Below are 16,642 nucleotides of genomic sequence, written 5' to 3'. Positions count from 1 at the left end.
GAGTACCCCGGGAGAGAAGTACCAATAGAATCAATTTTGCTGTGTTTGTGGTGGACATATGAATTGAGAAATTTCTTCTTTTGTGTCCCTTAGATAAATGACATTATCAAAATCCAGGCTTTTATCCGGGCAAACAAAGCTCGTGATGACTACAAGACTCTCAGTGAGTAACTGTGGCTCAGCAGAGAAGAGTTGAGGCAGTGGCTGAGAGCCATCGGGTTCTGGGTGTTCTCCACGGATCTCTTTTCTTGTCCTGCAGGCAAGGCTTGGGGGGCAGGGTGCTGCTTGTGACTGAAGCCCCTTTGCTAACCCATGGCTTGGTGTCTTGCTGCTTGCCGTATCTGCCTTCCACATAACAACACAGCAGTAGCATGACCAGGAAGATTGCACTTGGTGGTTGTCTCTGCACATCTCAGAAATAAACGAATATCTTACGTGTGAATAGAGCTGCTTTTGTTTTCCTTTGTAAATATATGACAATGCTGCTGCTTTCCAAGAGACAGAACTTCTTCTGGGAATGCCATTCCTCATCTGACACATGCTTTCTCTCTGTCAGTCAATGCTGAGGATCCGCCTATGATTGTGGTCCGGAAATTTGTCCACCTGCTTGACCAAAGTGACCAGGATTTTCAGGAGGAGCTCGATCTTATGAGGATGCGGGAAGAGGTTATTACCCTTATCCGTTCTAACCAGCAGCTGGAGAATGACCTCAATATCATGGATATCAAAATCGGACTGCTGGTGAAAAATAAAATTACACTGCAGGTATGGTCCAGTGTCAGCCAGGGCCTTGGGGCACTGTCCTCCCTGATACCTCTGCCTCCCGCCTTTATGCCTTGCAGGGCTGGCCTTCTTCTCAGTGAATGCTGTACGTTTTCTTTCATGTTATGTAAGAAATGAAATTATTTGATCATATAGCTTTAGTCTTATCCATCCAGTGGCTAAGACTGTGCTTCCAGTGCAGGGGGCCTGGGTTCCATCCCTGGTCAGGGAAGTAGATCCCACGTGACACAACTTAGAGTCTGCTTGCCACAGCTAAGACCCGGGGCAACCAAATAAATATTTTTTAAAAACAGAAAAGAATAGATAAAATCATCCCATAATTCCACCACTCTAACAATCATTTTGTATCCTACATTTTTATTTAATATAGAGGATAAGATACATTTTATGTGATATCATCACAAAAATTATTTTTAATGGCAGTGTAATAATTGATCAGGAAGTAGTCTGAGTCACGTCTTTTTCCAGACTATTTGGCATTTTCAACTTTTTTTTATTACAGAATAATACTGCAGTTAATATTTCAGTGTACATGTAGCTTTTATTGTATATAAGACTTTGTAAGATAGACTCCTAGAAGCTGGTTTCCTGAATCAATGGACATTTTTAGGATTAGGTTCTTTATAAGTAGACTTGAGTAGGAATAGATTTGATTGACATAATGAAAATAGGATTTAATGCAGTGATTCCAGGGGCTTCCCAGATGTCTCAGTGGTAAAGAATCAACCTGCCAAGCAGTTCGATCCCTGGGTTGGGAAGATCCCCTGGAGGAGGGCATGTCAACCCAGCCCAGTATTCTTGCCTGGAGAATCCCATGGACAGAGGAGCCTAGTGGGCTACAGTCCATGGGGTCACAAAGAGTCAAACACGACTGAGTGACTAAAACAGCAACAGCAGATGGTAGTAATTCTAAAATATATAATGGGATCTGCCAGTGCAGTAGACCTTCATGAAAGTTTTTACGTGGTAAAAACCTGTCCATAATGCCCAGAGTTGCATCTTTGAAAGTGTTTTGATTTATGTATATATGTGTTTGTTTACAGGATGTGGTTTCCCACAGTAAAAAACTTACCAAAAAAAATAAGGAACAGTTGTCTGATATGATGATGCTAAATAAACAGAAGGGAGGTCTGAAGGCTTTGAGCAAGGAGAAGAGAGAGAAATTGGAAGCGTATCAACACTTATTTTATTTACTGCAGGTGAGTGGCTCCTGGAATCAGTACTGTAAAAGTTAGTTAACTTTTTCTCAAGAAAACCTTATGCATGGATCTCTGTGGAAGTCTTTCTGATTTCCACTGAGGGGTGAGCAAAGGGCTTGCCTTATTTTTCTTTTACTATTCAGGTACATCCTGATCCTTTAAGCTGAAAAGTCTTGAATATTTGTGCCAGCCTTCACGTTACATGGAAGTCACTTATCCCTTGGTTTATGTTTCAGACCAACCCCACCTACCTGGCGAAGCTGATCTTTCAGATGCCCCAGAATAAGTCCACCAAGTTCATGGACTCTGTGATCTTCACTCTCTACAACTATGCCTCCAACCAACGCGAGGAGTACCTGCTCCTGCGGCTCTTCAAGACAGCCCTGCAGGAGGAGATCAAGTAGGGACAGATTTCTGCAGAGCTGGGAACCCCTCCCCTCCATCACAGATGCTGCCAGTTAGAGATTCAGGCCTGTTTGTGCCTTTTCTCCACACTGTGATATGTGTGAAATACTTAATCTAAAGAAGCATCTATTTTTTATAACATAATAATACATAGTATAGAACTTCCCTGGTGGCTCAGCGATAAAGAACCCACCTGCCAATGCAGGAGATGTGGGTTCTATCCTTGGATCAGAAAGATCCCCTGCAGAAGGAAATGGCAGTCCGCTCCACTATTCTTGCCTGGGAAATCCCATGGATGGAGGAGCCTGATGGGCTACAGTCGATAGGGTTGCAAAGAGTCGGACACGACTTGGGGACTAAACCACAACAGCAATGTATGTTATACACTAATGCAAGCTAATTGTACTGAAAGTACAAATTAACTACACATATACCATATATATGTAATTAATTGGTCTTCCCTGGTGGCTCAGATGGTAAAGAATCTGCCTGCAATGCGGGAGACCTGGGTTTGATCCCTGGGTCGGGAAGATCCTCTGGAGAAAGGAATGGCAACCCACTCTAGTATTCTTACCTGGGAAATCCCATGGACAGAGAAGCCTGGTGGGCTATAGACCATGGGATCACAAGAGTTAGACATGACTGAGCAATGAACAGTTTCACTTTCACTTTTTCATACTATGTATACTACACACCAATATAAACTAATCATATATACACAATATAAACTAATATGCTAATGATGAACTAGTATAAACACTAATATAAAGTGTTGCTGTTTCTGGGGAGATGACAGAGTAAGACATTTGCCAGTAATTTTAGAAACATTCTGTATTAAGATAGAATTTTAAAGAAACTGATCCAAACAGGAAACTTTCTCATCTTTAGCTAATAAGAGACCCGATCATGTCCCCATGATAAGAGTTTGCAGCAGCAGGCAGGTTCCGTATTCAGATGAGAGTTGGGAAAGTTTCTAGAGAAAGAGCATGTACCCAACCTCTTTCCAGCTACTTCTGTTTTTAAGGAGATGGGGGTCTTTAAGTAGGAAGGATCCGAAAGTTGGTAGATTCGTGATTAGTTTGAATTGAACTTGTTTCTTGTGTTTTACAGGTCGAAAGTAGATCAGATTCAAGAGATTGTGACAGGAAATCCAACAGTTATTAAGATGGTTGTGAGTTTCAACCGCGGCGCCCGGGGCCAGAACGCGCTCAGACAGATCTTGGCTCCAGTGGTGAAGGAGATCATGGACGACAAGACCCTCAACATCAAAACTGACCCCGTGGATATTTACAAGTCCTGGGTTAACCAGATGGAGTCCCAGACAGGAGAGGCGAGGTATGATCATCACAGCCCCTTTTTCTTTCATGCTTTTAGTATTTTCTCTCTCTTTTTAGGCAGTTAATATTTCTTTGATTTGAAAGTTAGTAATTGTTCAAATAGTTTTTCCATAGGAACCTCTTCTTTAAGTAGTTGAGTTGGTAGTTTCTTCACTTATTTAGCAAATATTTATAGAGTACTTCCTAAGTGCCAGACAGTGGGTTAAATGCACATATACTGATACGATGCTGGGGACTTCCCTGGCGGTTCAGTGGTTAAGACTTCACTTTCTAAGTGGGGTGGGGTGCGGGTAATCTCTTGTTGGGGAGCTGAGATCTCACATGCCTCTTAGCCAGAACAAAACATAAAACAGAAGCAATATTGAAACAAATTCAATAAAGACTTTAAAAAAATGGTCTACATTAAACAAACCAAAAAAAAAAATACAATAACAGATGAGACATACAATAATGATTGAAACCAACACACTCCCTGCCCTCTGTTCATAGTTTGGAGAGATGAGACAGGTACATAGAAATGAAGTTGCAAGCTGAGAGTAGTTTTGTGAAGTTTTGTAGTCTTGTAGGGAGCTGTGATGAAGCATACAAGTGGGAGCTACCTTAGAGTGGTTGGACAGAGCCTCTCTGCGCGGGTGAGCGTCATGTGGTGGAGGCCAGAGGGTGCAGTGGGCCCTGCCGAGTGCAGAGTCTTCCTGTCCAAATGCTGGCAGGTGAAAAGAGCTCAGAGAGCCTAAGACTGGAAGGACACTGGCATCGCAGAAATGGGGCTAGGTGTGAAGAGACACCTGGATCTGAGTGAGATCTCTCTGTTCTGTGAGAGGGAACAGGAGATGCTGTGGGCGAATGATGAGCTGCCCTGGAACACTGCAAGTTAGGCCAACTAAATTACCATAATCCAGGAGACTTCTGTGCCCAGGCCATAGTTTACCACCTACATGAGTACATCCAGAGCAGGAATGTGTCACCAGAATATGGGAAATGCTGGGGAAATATAGCTCAGAGAGCCAAAATGTTTCTGATTTTATCTAGCTTGGGTGAGGGCTAGAGATGTGAGCAGTGTGGTCTACAATGGGTTTCTCATTTGGTGCAGAGTAGGGTTAGATCAGACGTGAGGTTCTCGGGGGGTAACCTTAAAATTCAGATCTCCTGTCCCTTAAATGGCTCTCCCTGACTTCTGGGGAAGTCCAGACTTAGCAATACACACAGGGCCCTCCATGACGTGGCCTCTATTTATTTTAATGTTCTCATCTCTCCTCCTCTTACCTCCTTGTGTTTGATCTTCTTTCCTAGAAGACTTTTTTCTCCCATATTTCTGAGTTCATACGTTCTTTCCTTATGGACGTCTTCTCGATTCCTCCAATCTGAGTAGAAGCCTCTTCTCTGTGGCATTATAAGACTTCCGGTCAGCTTCTTATTGTTGCACGATGTGTTTACAGATATTACATGTGTGTCTCTCCCACACGTATAAACCGTGAGGAACTCAGGGAGCTATCATGTCTTTTAACGCTTTGATCCCAAATGCCCATCACAGTGCCTGGCACATAGATCTAGGCTCTAAATTCACAGCTGAAAACCCGAGCCCCAGTTCCAGCCCCACCGTTCACCAGCTCTGTGAGTGTAACAAAATTACCTGGTCTCTCTGGGTCATTCTGCTTGTGAAAGACACAGCCTCGCCTCAGGCTGCTGGTCTAGCATGTTGTTGTTCATTTGCTAAGTTGTGTTCATTTGCTAAGACTCTTTGCGACTCCATGGACTGCAGCACGCCAGCCTTTCCTGTCCTCCACTGACTCCCTGAGTTTGCTCAAACTCATGTCCATTGAGTCAGTGATGGTATCCAACTGTCTCATCCTCTGTTGCCCCCTTCTTCTTTTCCCCTCAATCTTCCCCAGCATCAGGGTTGGATCTGGGATCTCCTTGCTGGAGGTTGGATCTGGTTGGATCTCCTTGCTGTCCAAGGGAATCTCAAGAGTCTTCTCCAACACCACAGTTAGAAAGCATCAGTTTTTTGGCACTCGGCCTTCTCTGTGGTCCAGCTCTCACATCCATACGTGACTACTAGAAGAACCATAGTGTTGACTAGATGGACCTTTGTCCAGGAAAGGAAGATCTGTCACTGCTTCTACTTTTTCCCCTACTGTTTGCCATGGAGTGATGGTCTAACATACTTGGGGGTAATGTTTGCTTTCCCAGCAAACTGCCCTACGACGTGACCCCAGAGCAGGCCCTGTCTCACGAGGAAGTCAGGACTCGGCTAGACAATTCCATCCGGAACATGCGGGCTGTGACTGACAAGTTCCTGGCAGCCATCATCAGCTCTGTGGACAAAATCCCGTGAGTGTCACCCGCTGTGGCCCCCGGTAGAGCCCAGCACTAGTGGCCTCCAGCTCCCGGTCCTTCTCACCAAGTTTTGTCTACCCCACAGCTATGGGATGCGCTTCATTGCCAAAGTGCTGAAGGACTCCTTACACGAGAAGTTCCCTGATGCTGGTGAGGATGAGCTGCTGAAGGTAAGACCGAAAGCTGGCACGTTCTTTCCCTTCCGATAGTAGCCCTGGGAGGGAAAGGTGCCCAGACCAAACCTGGCCTTAGACCTTCGTTTTGCTTGTTTCAGTCGCTTGGTTGTGACTGCCTCTTTGAGAACCCATGGACTGGCCTGCTGGTCTCTGTCCATGGGGTTCTCCAGGCAAGAATACTGGAGTGGGTTGTCATTTCCTTCTCCAGGACTAAGCCTGACCTTGAAAATGAAAAGTAAAGGTGAAAGTCTCTCAGTCATGTCCAACTCTTTGCAACCCCATGAACTATACAGTCCATGGAATTCTCCAAGCCAGAATACTAGAGTGGGTAGCTGTTCCCTTCCTTAGACCTTTAGTAATAAGGACCTTAGCATAGATTTTGTCAGTAGCTCACCATTAAGCGTGAGGTTTTGAAAGTGATGGTAAACAATAAATGATACCTCTCTTAGTTCCTGTATGGTTCCTATGTTGTTTGAATGGCACACGGCTATCAACCAAGTAGAGAAGATGGATTTTTCTGTCTTGAGATAGCATTTCTTTGAGTCCTGTCTTTTTGCTGAAGACTTGCTCCCCCTGCTGGTGGCCAGGTGAATGGTAGCAAGCACAGTTGTTTGCGCTAAGGCTGTTGCTGATAACTCTTTCTTACTCAGCTGTGCTCCCTCTTTTTTTTTTTTTCCTTAATCTGAACGCTTTTTTCTTCTCTCCTAGCTCTCTGCTTTCCTACAGTGAGGCCTCGATTCTAGACTTTCTGTTCAGGTGAATTCATTTTCTTTTTTTCTGAATGAAACTCCAGGGGAAATGCTTTGACTGTCCTTGAATTCTTCTGTAGAAGAGATATGTGTTGAATGGCTTTGATTTCAGAGGCATTGACTTGTCTGCCTTTGACGTCCGCAGCATGAGGATGGTGGGGGTTGGACAGATGACGCTAGGTCAAGTTCAAGGATTTGTTTTAGCTTCTTAGAATGAGTGCCCACCTCCATGGTAATGAAAAGTACATGTGGCTGACGCGGCTTTGTTTGCTGCTGTGATATGTGGACAAAGAATGCCCTAAAGTGCTCAATAACAGACTTTATGTCTACCATTTTTACCTTCTGAATCTGTTCTTTCATTAGTAGTGATTTTCAATTCTGTTCTCATTTTCTTTTTTTTTCTGCATCCAGTCGAGGGAAGTTTGGTCATTTTAGTTTCAGGCCTTGAGAAAAGGTGTGTGTGTGTGCGTGTGTGTGTGTGTGCGTGTGTGTGTATAGAGTGGTGTTTTTTTTTCCTCACAGGGCCACATTTTCTGGTTTTGTTAGCAAAGTCATTTGTGGCTTTCTTGTTGAAGTGGCTTTTAACACCCATTTCTTTTTCCTCTGTTCCCAGATTATTGGCAACTTACTTTACTACCGATACATGAATCCAGCCATTGTTGCTCCCGATGCCTTTGACATCATTGACCTGTCGGCAGGAGGCCAGCTCACTACAGACCAACGCCGCAATCTTGGGTCCATTGCCAAGATGCTCCAGCACGCAGCTTCCAATAAGATGTTCCTGGGAGATAACGCTCACTTGAGCATCATTAATGAGTACCTCTCCCAGTCCTACCAGAAATTTAGGTAAGGGGAAAGGGATGAGGTACATAGAAGACAGTGGGTGTGCTTCTAACTTTTAAGGGTAAAGACGAGATGAAATACCACACCCAGAATTCCCTGGACCACAGTATCGTAGGATACGTGCCTGATGTGCTCAGAGCTCCAGATGATGATGAGAAGCATGTGTGAGCTGTTAAAATGTGTTCTGGACTTCCCTGGTGGTCCAGTGATTGAGAATCCGCCTGCCAGTGCAGGGGACAGAGGTTGGATCCCTGGTCCAGAAAGATTTCACATGCTGTGGAGCATCTAAGCCCCTGTCCCGCAGGGAGAGGAAGCCTGTGAGCAGCAGCAAAGACCCAACAGAGGCAAAATAGAAATGAAAAATAATACTTAGAAATATATTTTAAAAGTAAAATGTGTTCCTATGAGATAGACAGTGCTTACCATAAACATAACGTCTACATCAGGCACATGTTACTTTGCAATCAGAGAAGAATTGGAGAGCAGTTTTAGTATTTGTAAGTTAATCATTCAGTCGTGAGTTCAGGGCGTTGTCTTCGAGAGTTGGGTCCGACAACTGGTGTTTGAGAACCGTCTTAAATTATGGTTGAGCGGTTCTTGTGGGCAGAACTAAAATAAAGTGGAAAGAGCGCCAGCGTCCCAGGGCTGTCAAGCACAGCGGACAGGCCGCGGTTTCTCTCAAGTCAACCGTCTCACCTGGCTTCTGTTTGAACTCACCGTTCCAAGGGTTTGTGGGGTGTCCTTCCTTCATCAGCTTCTTAAACGCCTGGCACTTGTTGGGGCCCGGCTCCTGTGTTTATTTTCAGACGGTTTTTCCAAACTGCTTGTGATGTCCCAGAGCTTCAGGATAAATTTAATGTGGACGAGTACTCCGATTTAGTGACCCTCACCAAGCCAGTGATCTACATCTCCATCGGCGAGATCATCAACACCCACACGGTGCGTGGTCCTCAATGACGTGATTCCATTGCTCTTAGTTGCCTTCTCTGGCCGCTGCCCACTGTCTCTGGATGCTAGATACCTCCCCATCCTTTGATCTTACTGACATCACATCTGCCTTGTTTCTTATCTTCCTTTGCTTATTTTTCTTAACTTTCTTGAAGTGATCCCCAGGCCACCTGTGTCAATATCATCTGGGCCGGCTATTAAGAACAAAATTTCCAAGAACCCCACCTCAGGCCAGCTGAATCAGAAGCCCCGTGGGTGGGCTTCAGAATTTCTGTTGTGACCTCTGATATAATGACTGGATAAAATACTGTTTTTACAGCTCATTCCTTTTCCCCTTTGGGGGCATATAGAACAAGAAATGAGGAAGTAAAATGAAATTTCAGTGATTGTCATTTTTGAGGATATCACCATGCAGGATTTGGCGAATGGCCCTGAATTATTAATAATGTTGATCTGATGCACTCTTCTCTAAATTAAAAGATACTATATACCAGAAGCTTTTAGCAAAAGCATGAGTGTGAGTCATTTGAACTGGTTGTAGAGTACGTTGATAGCTTGGGTATTGAAGTCTGTGAGCTTCCTTGTTCTTTCTTCTGTACTGAAGTCGCTCAGTCATGTCTGACTCTGCGACCCCGTGGACTGTAGCCTACCAGGCTCCTTTGTCCATGGGATTTTCCAAGCAAGAGTCCTGGAGTGGGTTGCCATTTCCTTCTCCAGAGGATCTTCCCAACCCAGGAATCAAACCTGGGTCTCCTGCATTGCAGGCAGACACTTGACCGTCTGAGCCGCCAGGGAAGCTAGTTTTTTTTTGCAGGGTACATTTAAATCCTTTCTGTCTGGTACTGGGAGAATACCAGCATTTCTTCTTCATGCATCGCGGGCCAGCATGCTGCTCTGTGTGTCATGTTGCTTATTTGGGTCAGTCTGTTGAGGATTAACTTGTCAGTTCTTAAAAACACAGTTTTGTTGTCTATCTTTTGTGCTGTTAGATGTTGTGGGTGGGGCTGGGGGATGGTGGGTTGAGTGTGTGAATGGAATTGACCCCTGGATGTGTGGATGCAGCTCCTGTTAGACCACCAGGATGCCATTGCCCCGGAGCACAACGATCCGATCCACGAGCTGCTGGACGACCTCGGCGAGGTGCCCACCATCGAGTCCCTGATAGGTAAGGTTCCGACTTAACTGCCTGGAAGCTGGAGATGGGGAGCATGGTAGGAGTGCTGTGATTGTCTCCTCATCTGTCTCCACGCTGTTCACGCTCCAAATACACATCAGGGAAGAAATGAGGTGCCATCCCCATCTGTTTGGAACTGAAGTCCAGTGGATAATGGACTCAAATAATGCATATTATAAACGCTCAGATATAACACATATCTGAGGATGAGATGGTTGGGTGGCATCACCAATTCATTGGACATGGACTTGGACAAACTCTGGGGGATGGTGAAGGACAGGGAGGCCTAGCCTGCTGCAGTCCATGGAGTCACGAGTCAGACGCAACCTAGCGACTGAACAGCAAGAGCAGTACAGATAATCGTATGACTAGAAAGGACTGAGCAGGGTATTTTGAGAGAGAAATATTACAGTGTTGATTTGTCAAACATTTATTATTTTATTAGGGGTCCTTTGTCTTAATCATTTGGCATAAATTTTTTTTTTCTCACTGAAGGGTATCCTTGCCACAAGGTACATATTGGCTGATTCAGCTATCTTCTTAAACTTGAATTCTCTTTTATTTGAATTATCATCTACTCTCCAATGTCTCTTCTCTGTATTATATTGATTTTTTTTCCCTACCCTTCCAAAACTTTAGGAGAAGGTGCTGGCAATTTAAATGACCCAAATAAGGAGGCACTGGCTAAGACGGAAGTGTCTCTCACACTGACCAATAAGTTCGATGTGCCTGGAGACGAGAATGCAGAGATGGATGCTCGGACCATCTTACTGAAGTGAGGATTGAAAGGAGGAGGAGTGGAGTGACTAACCCAGTGATCACGCCTGTCCCTTGGTCTTGCTGAACGAGTCCACTTGTTCATACCTAAAATGACCTTGGCCATTTAAGCCCAGTACAGTTCTGTCATCTCCCATAGTATAGTTGGCACAGAGCTCACCTGCCTTATTTGCTAATGAGATGCTGAAACGAATTTGCATCTCTGAGATCCTGACCTTAGTGCCCACTCTGTCATAGCTGCATGAGTGATCCTGCGGCTTCAGGTACCTGTGTTAGGGCTGCCCAGTGGGACTCTGGGAGGCGGTGTTTGTTCTGCTCCTGCCGAGGTCCCTTCGAGAGGAAGCGGGACAGGTGCTAATGTGTGGATGCCTCCTGAATCTCCTTTCAGCACAAAACGCTTAATTGTGGATGTCATCCGGTTCCAGCCGGGAGAGACCTTGACTGAAATCCTAGAGACACCAGCCACCAGTGAACAGGTAAAGTTTGGGGGGTTAGCGTGTACCGTAATTAGATGGACAGGTGCTCCTGTGGTGGGCATGTGACAGGGCTGACACAGATGTTGAGAGGCGGTCACTGGGAGGTGGGCCTGGATGTGGCTGGCAGATGGTAGCGTTCAGGGCTTCCGGAGAAAGCTGTTGGTCCCTAAATCCAGAGGTAGATGTTTCTAGGGCACAGAGCTCACTGGCACTTGCATACCGTCTGTCTGTGCGCTTTAATTTAACCTGAGACAGAATCAGTGAGTCTGCCCAGCAATTTATTGAATATTGTATTTCTAAATTTTTAAAAATTTCATTATTTTTTGGCTGTGCTGGGTCTTTGTTGCTGTATGAGGGCTTTCTCTGTGTGCGGTGAGCATGGGCTTCACATCGCAGTGGCTTCTCTTGCTGCAGAGCACAGGCGGTAGGGCCTGAGGGCTTCAGTAGTTCTGGAGCATGGGCTTAGCTGTCCCGAGGCGTGTGGGGTCTTCCCAGACCAGGGATCGAACTCATGTCTGCTGCATTGGCAGGTGGATTCTTCACAGCTGGACCGCCAGGGAAGCCCTGTAGTTAGAATTCTGTTAAATGCCTTGGTGGGTAGGAGAGAAGAGTAGAATACGGCTCCTGAGTTCTGTGAACTCATGATACAGTTTGATATATGTGACATATAAACTGAAACAATTAGAAAACCACTGAAAATTCACCGTGGTCTTGACTCTAAAAATAATAAAAATTAAGAAAGGGGCCAGTGAGGAGCAAAGCATCAGGAAGGTATGGGGCTTGAACCAAGGTTCCTTATTTCACAGATGACAAAACTGAGACCCCCTTGAGGTTAAATAACTTGCCCACGATCATTCACTTACAGTGGCAGAACCAAACTTGGGTCTGGTTCAGTCTGACTCCAGTTCATGCTCTTTATATCACATGATAAGCAGTAGTTTTGATATTAGAAGAAAAAGGAATATTGGGAAAGGAATTGCTCCAGGTTGGGAAAAATTACAACCTTTCTGAGTATAAACATCCATAGTATAAACAATTCAAAATAGGGTCCCAGAACCTTAGCCACATGCTAGGATCTATCAGCATAGAGGTGATCATTGATGGTTTGAGAGAGAACAGTCATCAGGAAAGGACCATGGGTCCTTTGGCAGCACCAGCCCTTGCTAGGACAAGGAAGATGTGCAGAGAAGATGAACAAGGCAACAGCTAAGAGAAGGCACTGGATTTGGGGTGAGAGGAATGGTGATGAGAACTGGTGATGATAGCCAGACTTTGAGGAAAGTGCTGAAAGAAGGGGAAGGCTCGTTTGTTGGGTGGGAACACAACAGACAGACATTGGTTGGTGACTAGAGAGATACCAGATACAAGAAGAGTCTCTTCACTGGCGTTTGCAGCACGTTTGAAAGCAGAGGGCAGGCTTGCAGGTGATCCAGCTGTGACGAGGTCGGGGGAAGAAAACATCCACCGGCCACTGGCATTGCATTGGTGTGATTGTAACGTTCATCACGCCAGGTTTCAAGCAAAAGTAAATGGTTTCCATATCCCACATGTGATAGGGAAAAAGTGAGGGATTTTGTATGCAGTAGAGTTCAAGCTCCTGATTAAACCTCGGAGTCCAGGAAAGAAGCCAGCATCTTGGGACTTCCCTGACAGCCCAGTCGTTAAGATTTTGCCTTCCAATACAGAGGGTGCAGGTTCAGTCCCTGGTCAGGGAGCTAATATCCCGCACGCCTCACAGCCAGAAACCGGAACGATATTGTGACAGGTTCAATAAAGATTTTTTAAATGGTCAACATTAAAAAAAAAAAAATGCCAAGATCTAGCTTCATAGATGTTTCTCTTCTAGATGAAAGGAGAGCGGCCTCTGCTTTATGCAGTTTGTCGTGTGTTGGGCTGGGGGGCAGGGGGGATATAAATATGTTATCCTCTGTTTCTAGAATATAACGTGTGAGCTGGGTAGGCTCCGGTGTGGGTTAGGGTGGAGGCCTCCCACGAAATCCTCTTTCTTGCTGTAGGAAGCAGAGCATCAGAGGGCCATGCAGAGACGCGCCATCCGTGACGCCAAAACCCCGGACAAGATGAAGAAGTCCAAAACCATAAAGGAGGACAGCAACCTCAGTCTTCAAGAGAAGAAGGAGAAGATCCAGTCAGGCTTGAAGAAGCTCACAGAGCTTGGCACCGTAGACCCAAAGAACAGATACCAGGAACTGATCAATGACATCGCCAGGGTACGGCATTTAGGGGACAGCAGTGGCCTGGCCGTGCTGAAAGCTGTCTCAGAGGCTTGTGGGGGCATGGTAGCTGTTCCAGTGACAACATACCTTTAGTTCACGGGCCGATTCAGGTCCTCTCCTCCCGGGAATCGCTTCTGACCCTTCCAGCATGAGGTCCTAGCCCGCCCTCCCATGGCTTATTCCCTGGCCTAAATTAGTAGGAAGAACATCCTGATTAGAATTTCCTGTGTCTCAGTTTGTCTTTTGACCTTAAAGAATCCCTCTGGCTCTTTTCAGCGATAACTGTGCAATAGAAATTCGCTTCAGATCGATTATCACATCCTAGGTTTGTGTGAGTCTCCTCAAGTAAGAGGCTCTGGTGCAGGCCGAGGAATTTATGCATCCTCTGCCGTTGCACTAAGGGCACACCACACACACCTTGGCACTTGTTATAGTAAAATGATTTTTTTCCTCCCTCTCCTGACAACATATTTAAGATGTATAAACAAGCTTTGCAAGTTGATTCTGAGACTGTGAAAGGAATCCATTTCCCCTGCCTCTAGAAAATAGAAATGGGGGGAAAAAATGGATGAGGTCTGAATTTCCTTGTTCATTCTTGAGCATAAAACTGCTGCCTATGACGAACATGTAGTGAAGCAAGGCCGAGTTAAACCCTGCCAGATTCTAGTGTTAATGGTTCGAGAAGCACATGACATCATTATTTTTGTGATTTTAATAATTATGTCTCAGGATATTCGGAATCAGCGGAGATACCGACAGAGGAGGAAGGCTGAGCTGGTGAAGCTGCAGCAGACGTATGCTGCCCTGAACTCCAAGGCCACCTTTTATGGAGAGCAGGTGGACTACTATAAAAGCTACATCAAGACCTGCCTGGATAACTTAGCCAGCAAGGGCAAGTGAGTATTTTTATAAAGAATCAATGTCAGGGGAAGAAGCAGAGGCAACTGAAGTGAGTGACATTGGAGCTTTTTACTGACAACACACTGGATCTGTTTATTGCATTAGTCCTTTGTTTGGCTTCTAATTGTTTGTAATTTCCTAGTTCCATCTGTTACGTGTGCGTGCTTGCTAAGTCACTTCAGTTGTGTCCAACTTTTGTGACCCCATGGACTGTAGCCTGCCAGGTTCCTCTTTCCATGGGATTTCCCAGGAAAGAATACCGTAATGGGTTGCCATTTCCTTCACCAGGGGATTTTCCCGATCCAGGGATCGAACCCAAGTCTCTTACGTCTCCTGCATGGCAGGCAGGTTCTTTACCGCCGAGCCACCAGGGAAGCCCTCCATTTGTTATGGTATGGTGTAAATAAATAATGTGTGGAGGGTTTCAGGGATGCTTATTTCTAAACATCCTGTGTTCCAAAGTATCTTCTCGGCCCTAGAAATTAAAGAACCTTGTAAAGGGGTCATTTAGTGGCCCCCAAACCAGGATGTGCCTCAAAACTCAATTAAGAAACAATATAAACAGTTAAATTCCTGTATTTCCTGAGCACAGGCTCCCAGACCATGATTTTTTCCCAGCTTCCAAGGAAGAACTGATGCAGCCTCCTTGGTGCTGGCTACAAACCATCAGTCTGCCCATTTTTCAGGGAGGGAAATTGAAAATCCAGAGAGTTGAAGTGATTAAGCACAGGTTCTGCTTACTAGAAGGCTGTTTATTATTTACTCCCAACTTTTCATTTTGGGACTTTTCAAACCACAGAAAAGTAAGCACCCATATACCTTTCAGCTATCAACAGATTGACTGTGTTTAGCCCATCAGCTCCCCCTCTCCCTAGCCTGCTTACTCTTCCCATCTGTGCCTTTTCTCTCCCTACCTGAAGACTTCCCAAAGTAAGGCGGGGCTGATGGTGAAGGGGTAAAAATCAGATTCACGTAACTGAGCCCGTGGAGTTGGCGCCTCTGTCCTTCTGAAATGTCCCCATCATTCTCTGAGCAACCCTTGACTTTGTGACGTAAGATGTTTCTGGTTCAGTTTGTATTCTCCCCTCCCCTGGCTTGGAATCAGCTATTTTTCCAAACATCCTTTGTTCCTTTTAATGAAGAATGGTATTTAGAAACCGAAATCTAGGGACTAGATATGCTCATTGCCAGAGCCATTATTGTTTCAGGCCTTCTAAGCAGACAGAGCTAGGTTCTCATTTCCTTTTTAATGGCTGCATGGTATTCCATTATAGAGATAAATTAACCACTGAGTCAGTTCTCCATTGATAGACATTGACATTGTTTCCAGTTACTTATTATAAAAAATTCTGTAACAAATAGCCTCTTGTACATATGTCATTTTGAAAATGTAGGCATATTTTTTAAGATAAATTTCTAGAACTGTAATTTCCAGCTTCAAAATTTTATGCAGTTGTGATTTTGATAGATACTTCAGTTGCCAGCTGTAGGGATTATTACCTTTTATACAACTACCAGCTTTTCTGCCCCATTTCTTGAGAGCCCTCCCTTGAGAGTCCCAGATCCTGTTCTTATTCATCTCAGTTCCTCCCTAGCTTACTTTTCTTACCGCTTCTTGCCTTGACTATCCCAGTGGCCTGCTAACATCTGTTTCTTTTTCCTTGTTCCCATTCCTCTGTGTTGCTATGCTGACTTAAACTCTTCTAAAAATGACACATTCTAAGGTTTTTTTTTTTTCCTCTTCACAGCCAAGGGGGCTAAGAGTGACTCCTGTGGGATTCCCTTCAGTATAGTTCCCTGAAGCAGAGCTCCTAGCCTTCGTTTGCCATTTTAGAATTGGTTTGTTGCTTATGCTTGGGTATGGGAAGTTTGTTTTCCAACCTCATATCCTTGAGTGACCAACAGAGATTCACAGTAGATAGTAACTTATAGAAAGTAACACAATGTGGTCTTTACAGGGTCTCCAAGAAGCCTAGGGAAATGAAAGGGAAGAAAAGCAAAAAGATCTCTCTAAAATACACGGCAGCTAGACTACATGAAAAAGGAGTTCTTTTGGAAATTGAGGACCTGCAAGTGAATCAGTGAGTGTTTACTTTTTAACTTTATTTTATATATTGATTATTTTTGTTTCTGCATTTGTCATAGCTTTATCTTATTGACTTTCTCTTATCTGGATAATCATTATTATATTTTATGTGTATTTGTGATTGACTAATTAATCAGTTATATGCAGAATTTGGCCTAATACCCAGAGTTAATTTGTCTTTCATAGAATGGAATGTATTTGTATCTTTTCCCTAATAG

General features: G+C 44.6%; 1 protein-coding gene across 1 annotated transcript in view; it reads left to right on the top strand.

Moving 5' to 3' along the window:
- IQGAP1 (IQ motif containing GTPase activating protein 1) overlaps nt 1–16,642 on the top strand; it is a 108,951-nt gene that overhangs the window by 84,307 nt on the left and 8,002 nt on the right. The window contains exons 22-36 of the mRNA XM_015101899.3: nt 94–163; nt 557–765; nt 1,827–1,982; nt 2,219–2,382; nt 3,498–3,722; nt 5,915–6,055; nt 6,147–6,231; nt 7,600–7,832; nt 8,636–8,768; nt 9,840–9,942; nt 10,591–10,726; nt 11,117–11,204; nt 13,220–13,432; nt 14,168–14,334; nt 16,297–16,419. Of these exons, the coding sequence (XP_014957385.2) occupies nt 94–163; nt 557–765; nt 1,827–1,982; nt 2,219–2,382; nt 3,498–3,722; nt 5,915–6,055; nt 6,147–6,231; nt 7,600–7,832; nt 8,636–8,768; nt 9,840–9,942; nt 10,591–10,726; nt 11,117–11,204; nt 13,220–13,432; nt 14,168–14,334; nt 16,297–16,419 (2,246 nt within the window). The remainder of the gene's footprint in view (nt 1–93; nt 164–556; nt 766–1,826; nt 1,983–2,218; nt 2,383–3,497; nt 3,723–5,914; nt 6,056–6,146; nt 6,232–7,599; nt 7,833–8,635; nt 8,769–9,839; nt 9,943–10,590; nt 10,727–11,116; nt 11,205–13,219; nt 13,433–14,167; nt 14,335–16,296; nt 16,420–16,642) is intronic.

This window comes from Ovis aries, chromosome 18, assembly GCF_016772045.2.
Source record: "Ovis aries strain OAR_USU_Benz2616 breed Rambouillet chromosome 18, ARS-UI_Ramb_v3.0, whole genome shotgun sequence".
NCBI classification, from domain to species: Eukaryota; Metazoa; Chordata; class Mammalia; order Artiodactyla; family Bovidae; genus Ovis; species Ovis aries.
Note: the sequence above shows the minus strand (reverse complement) of the source record. Positions and strands in the feature narration are given on the sequence as shown.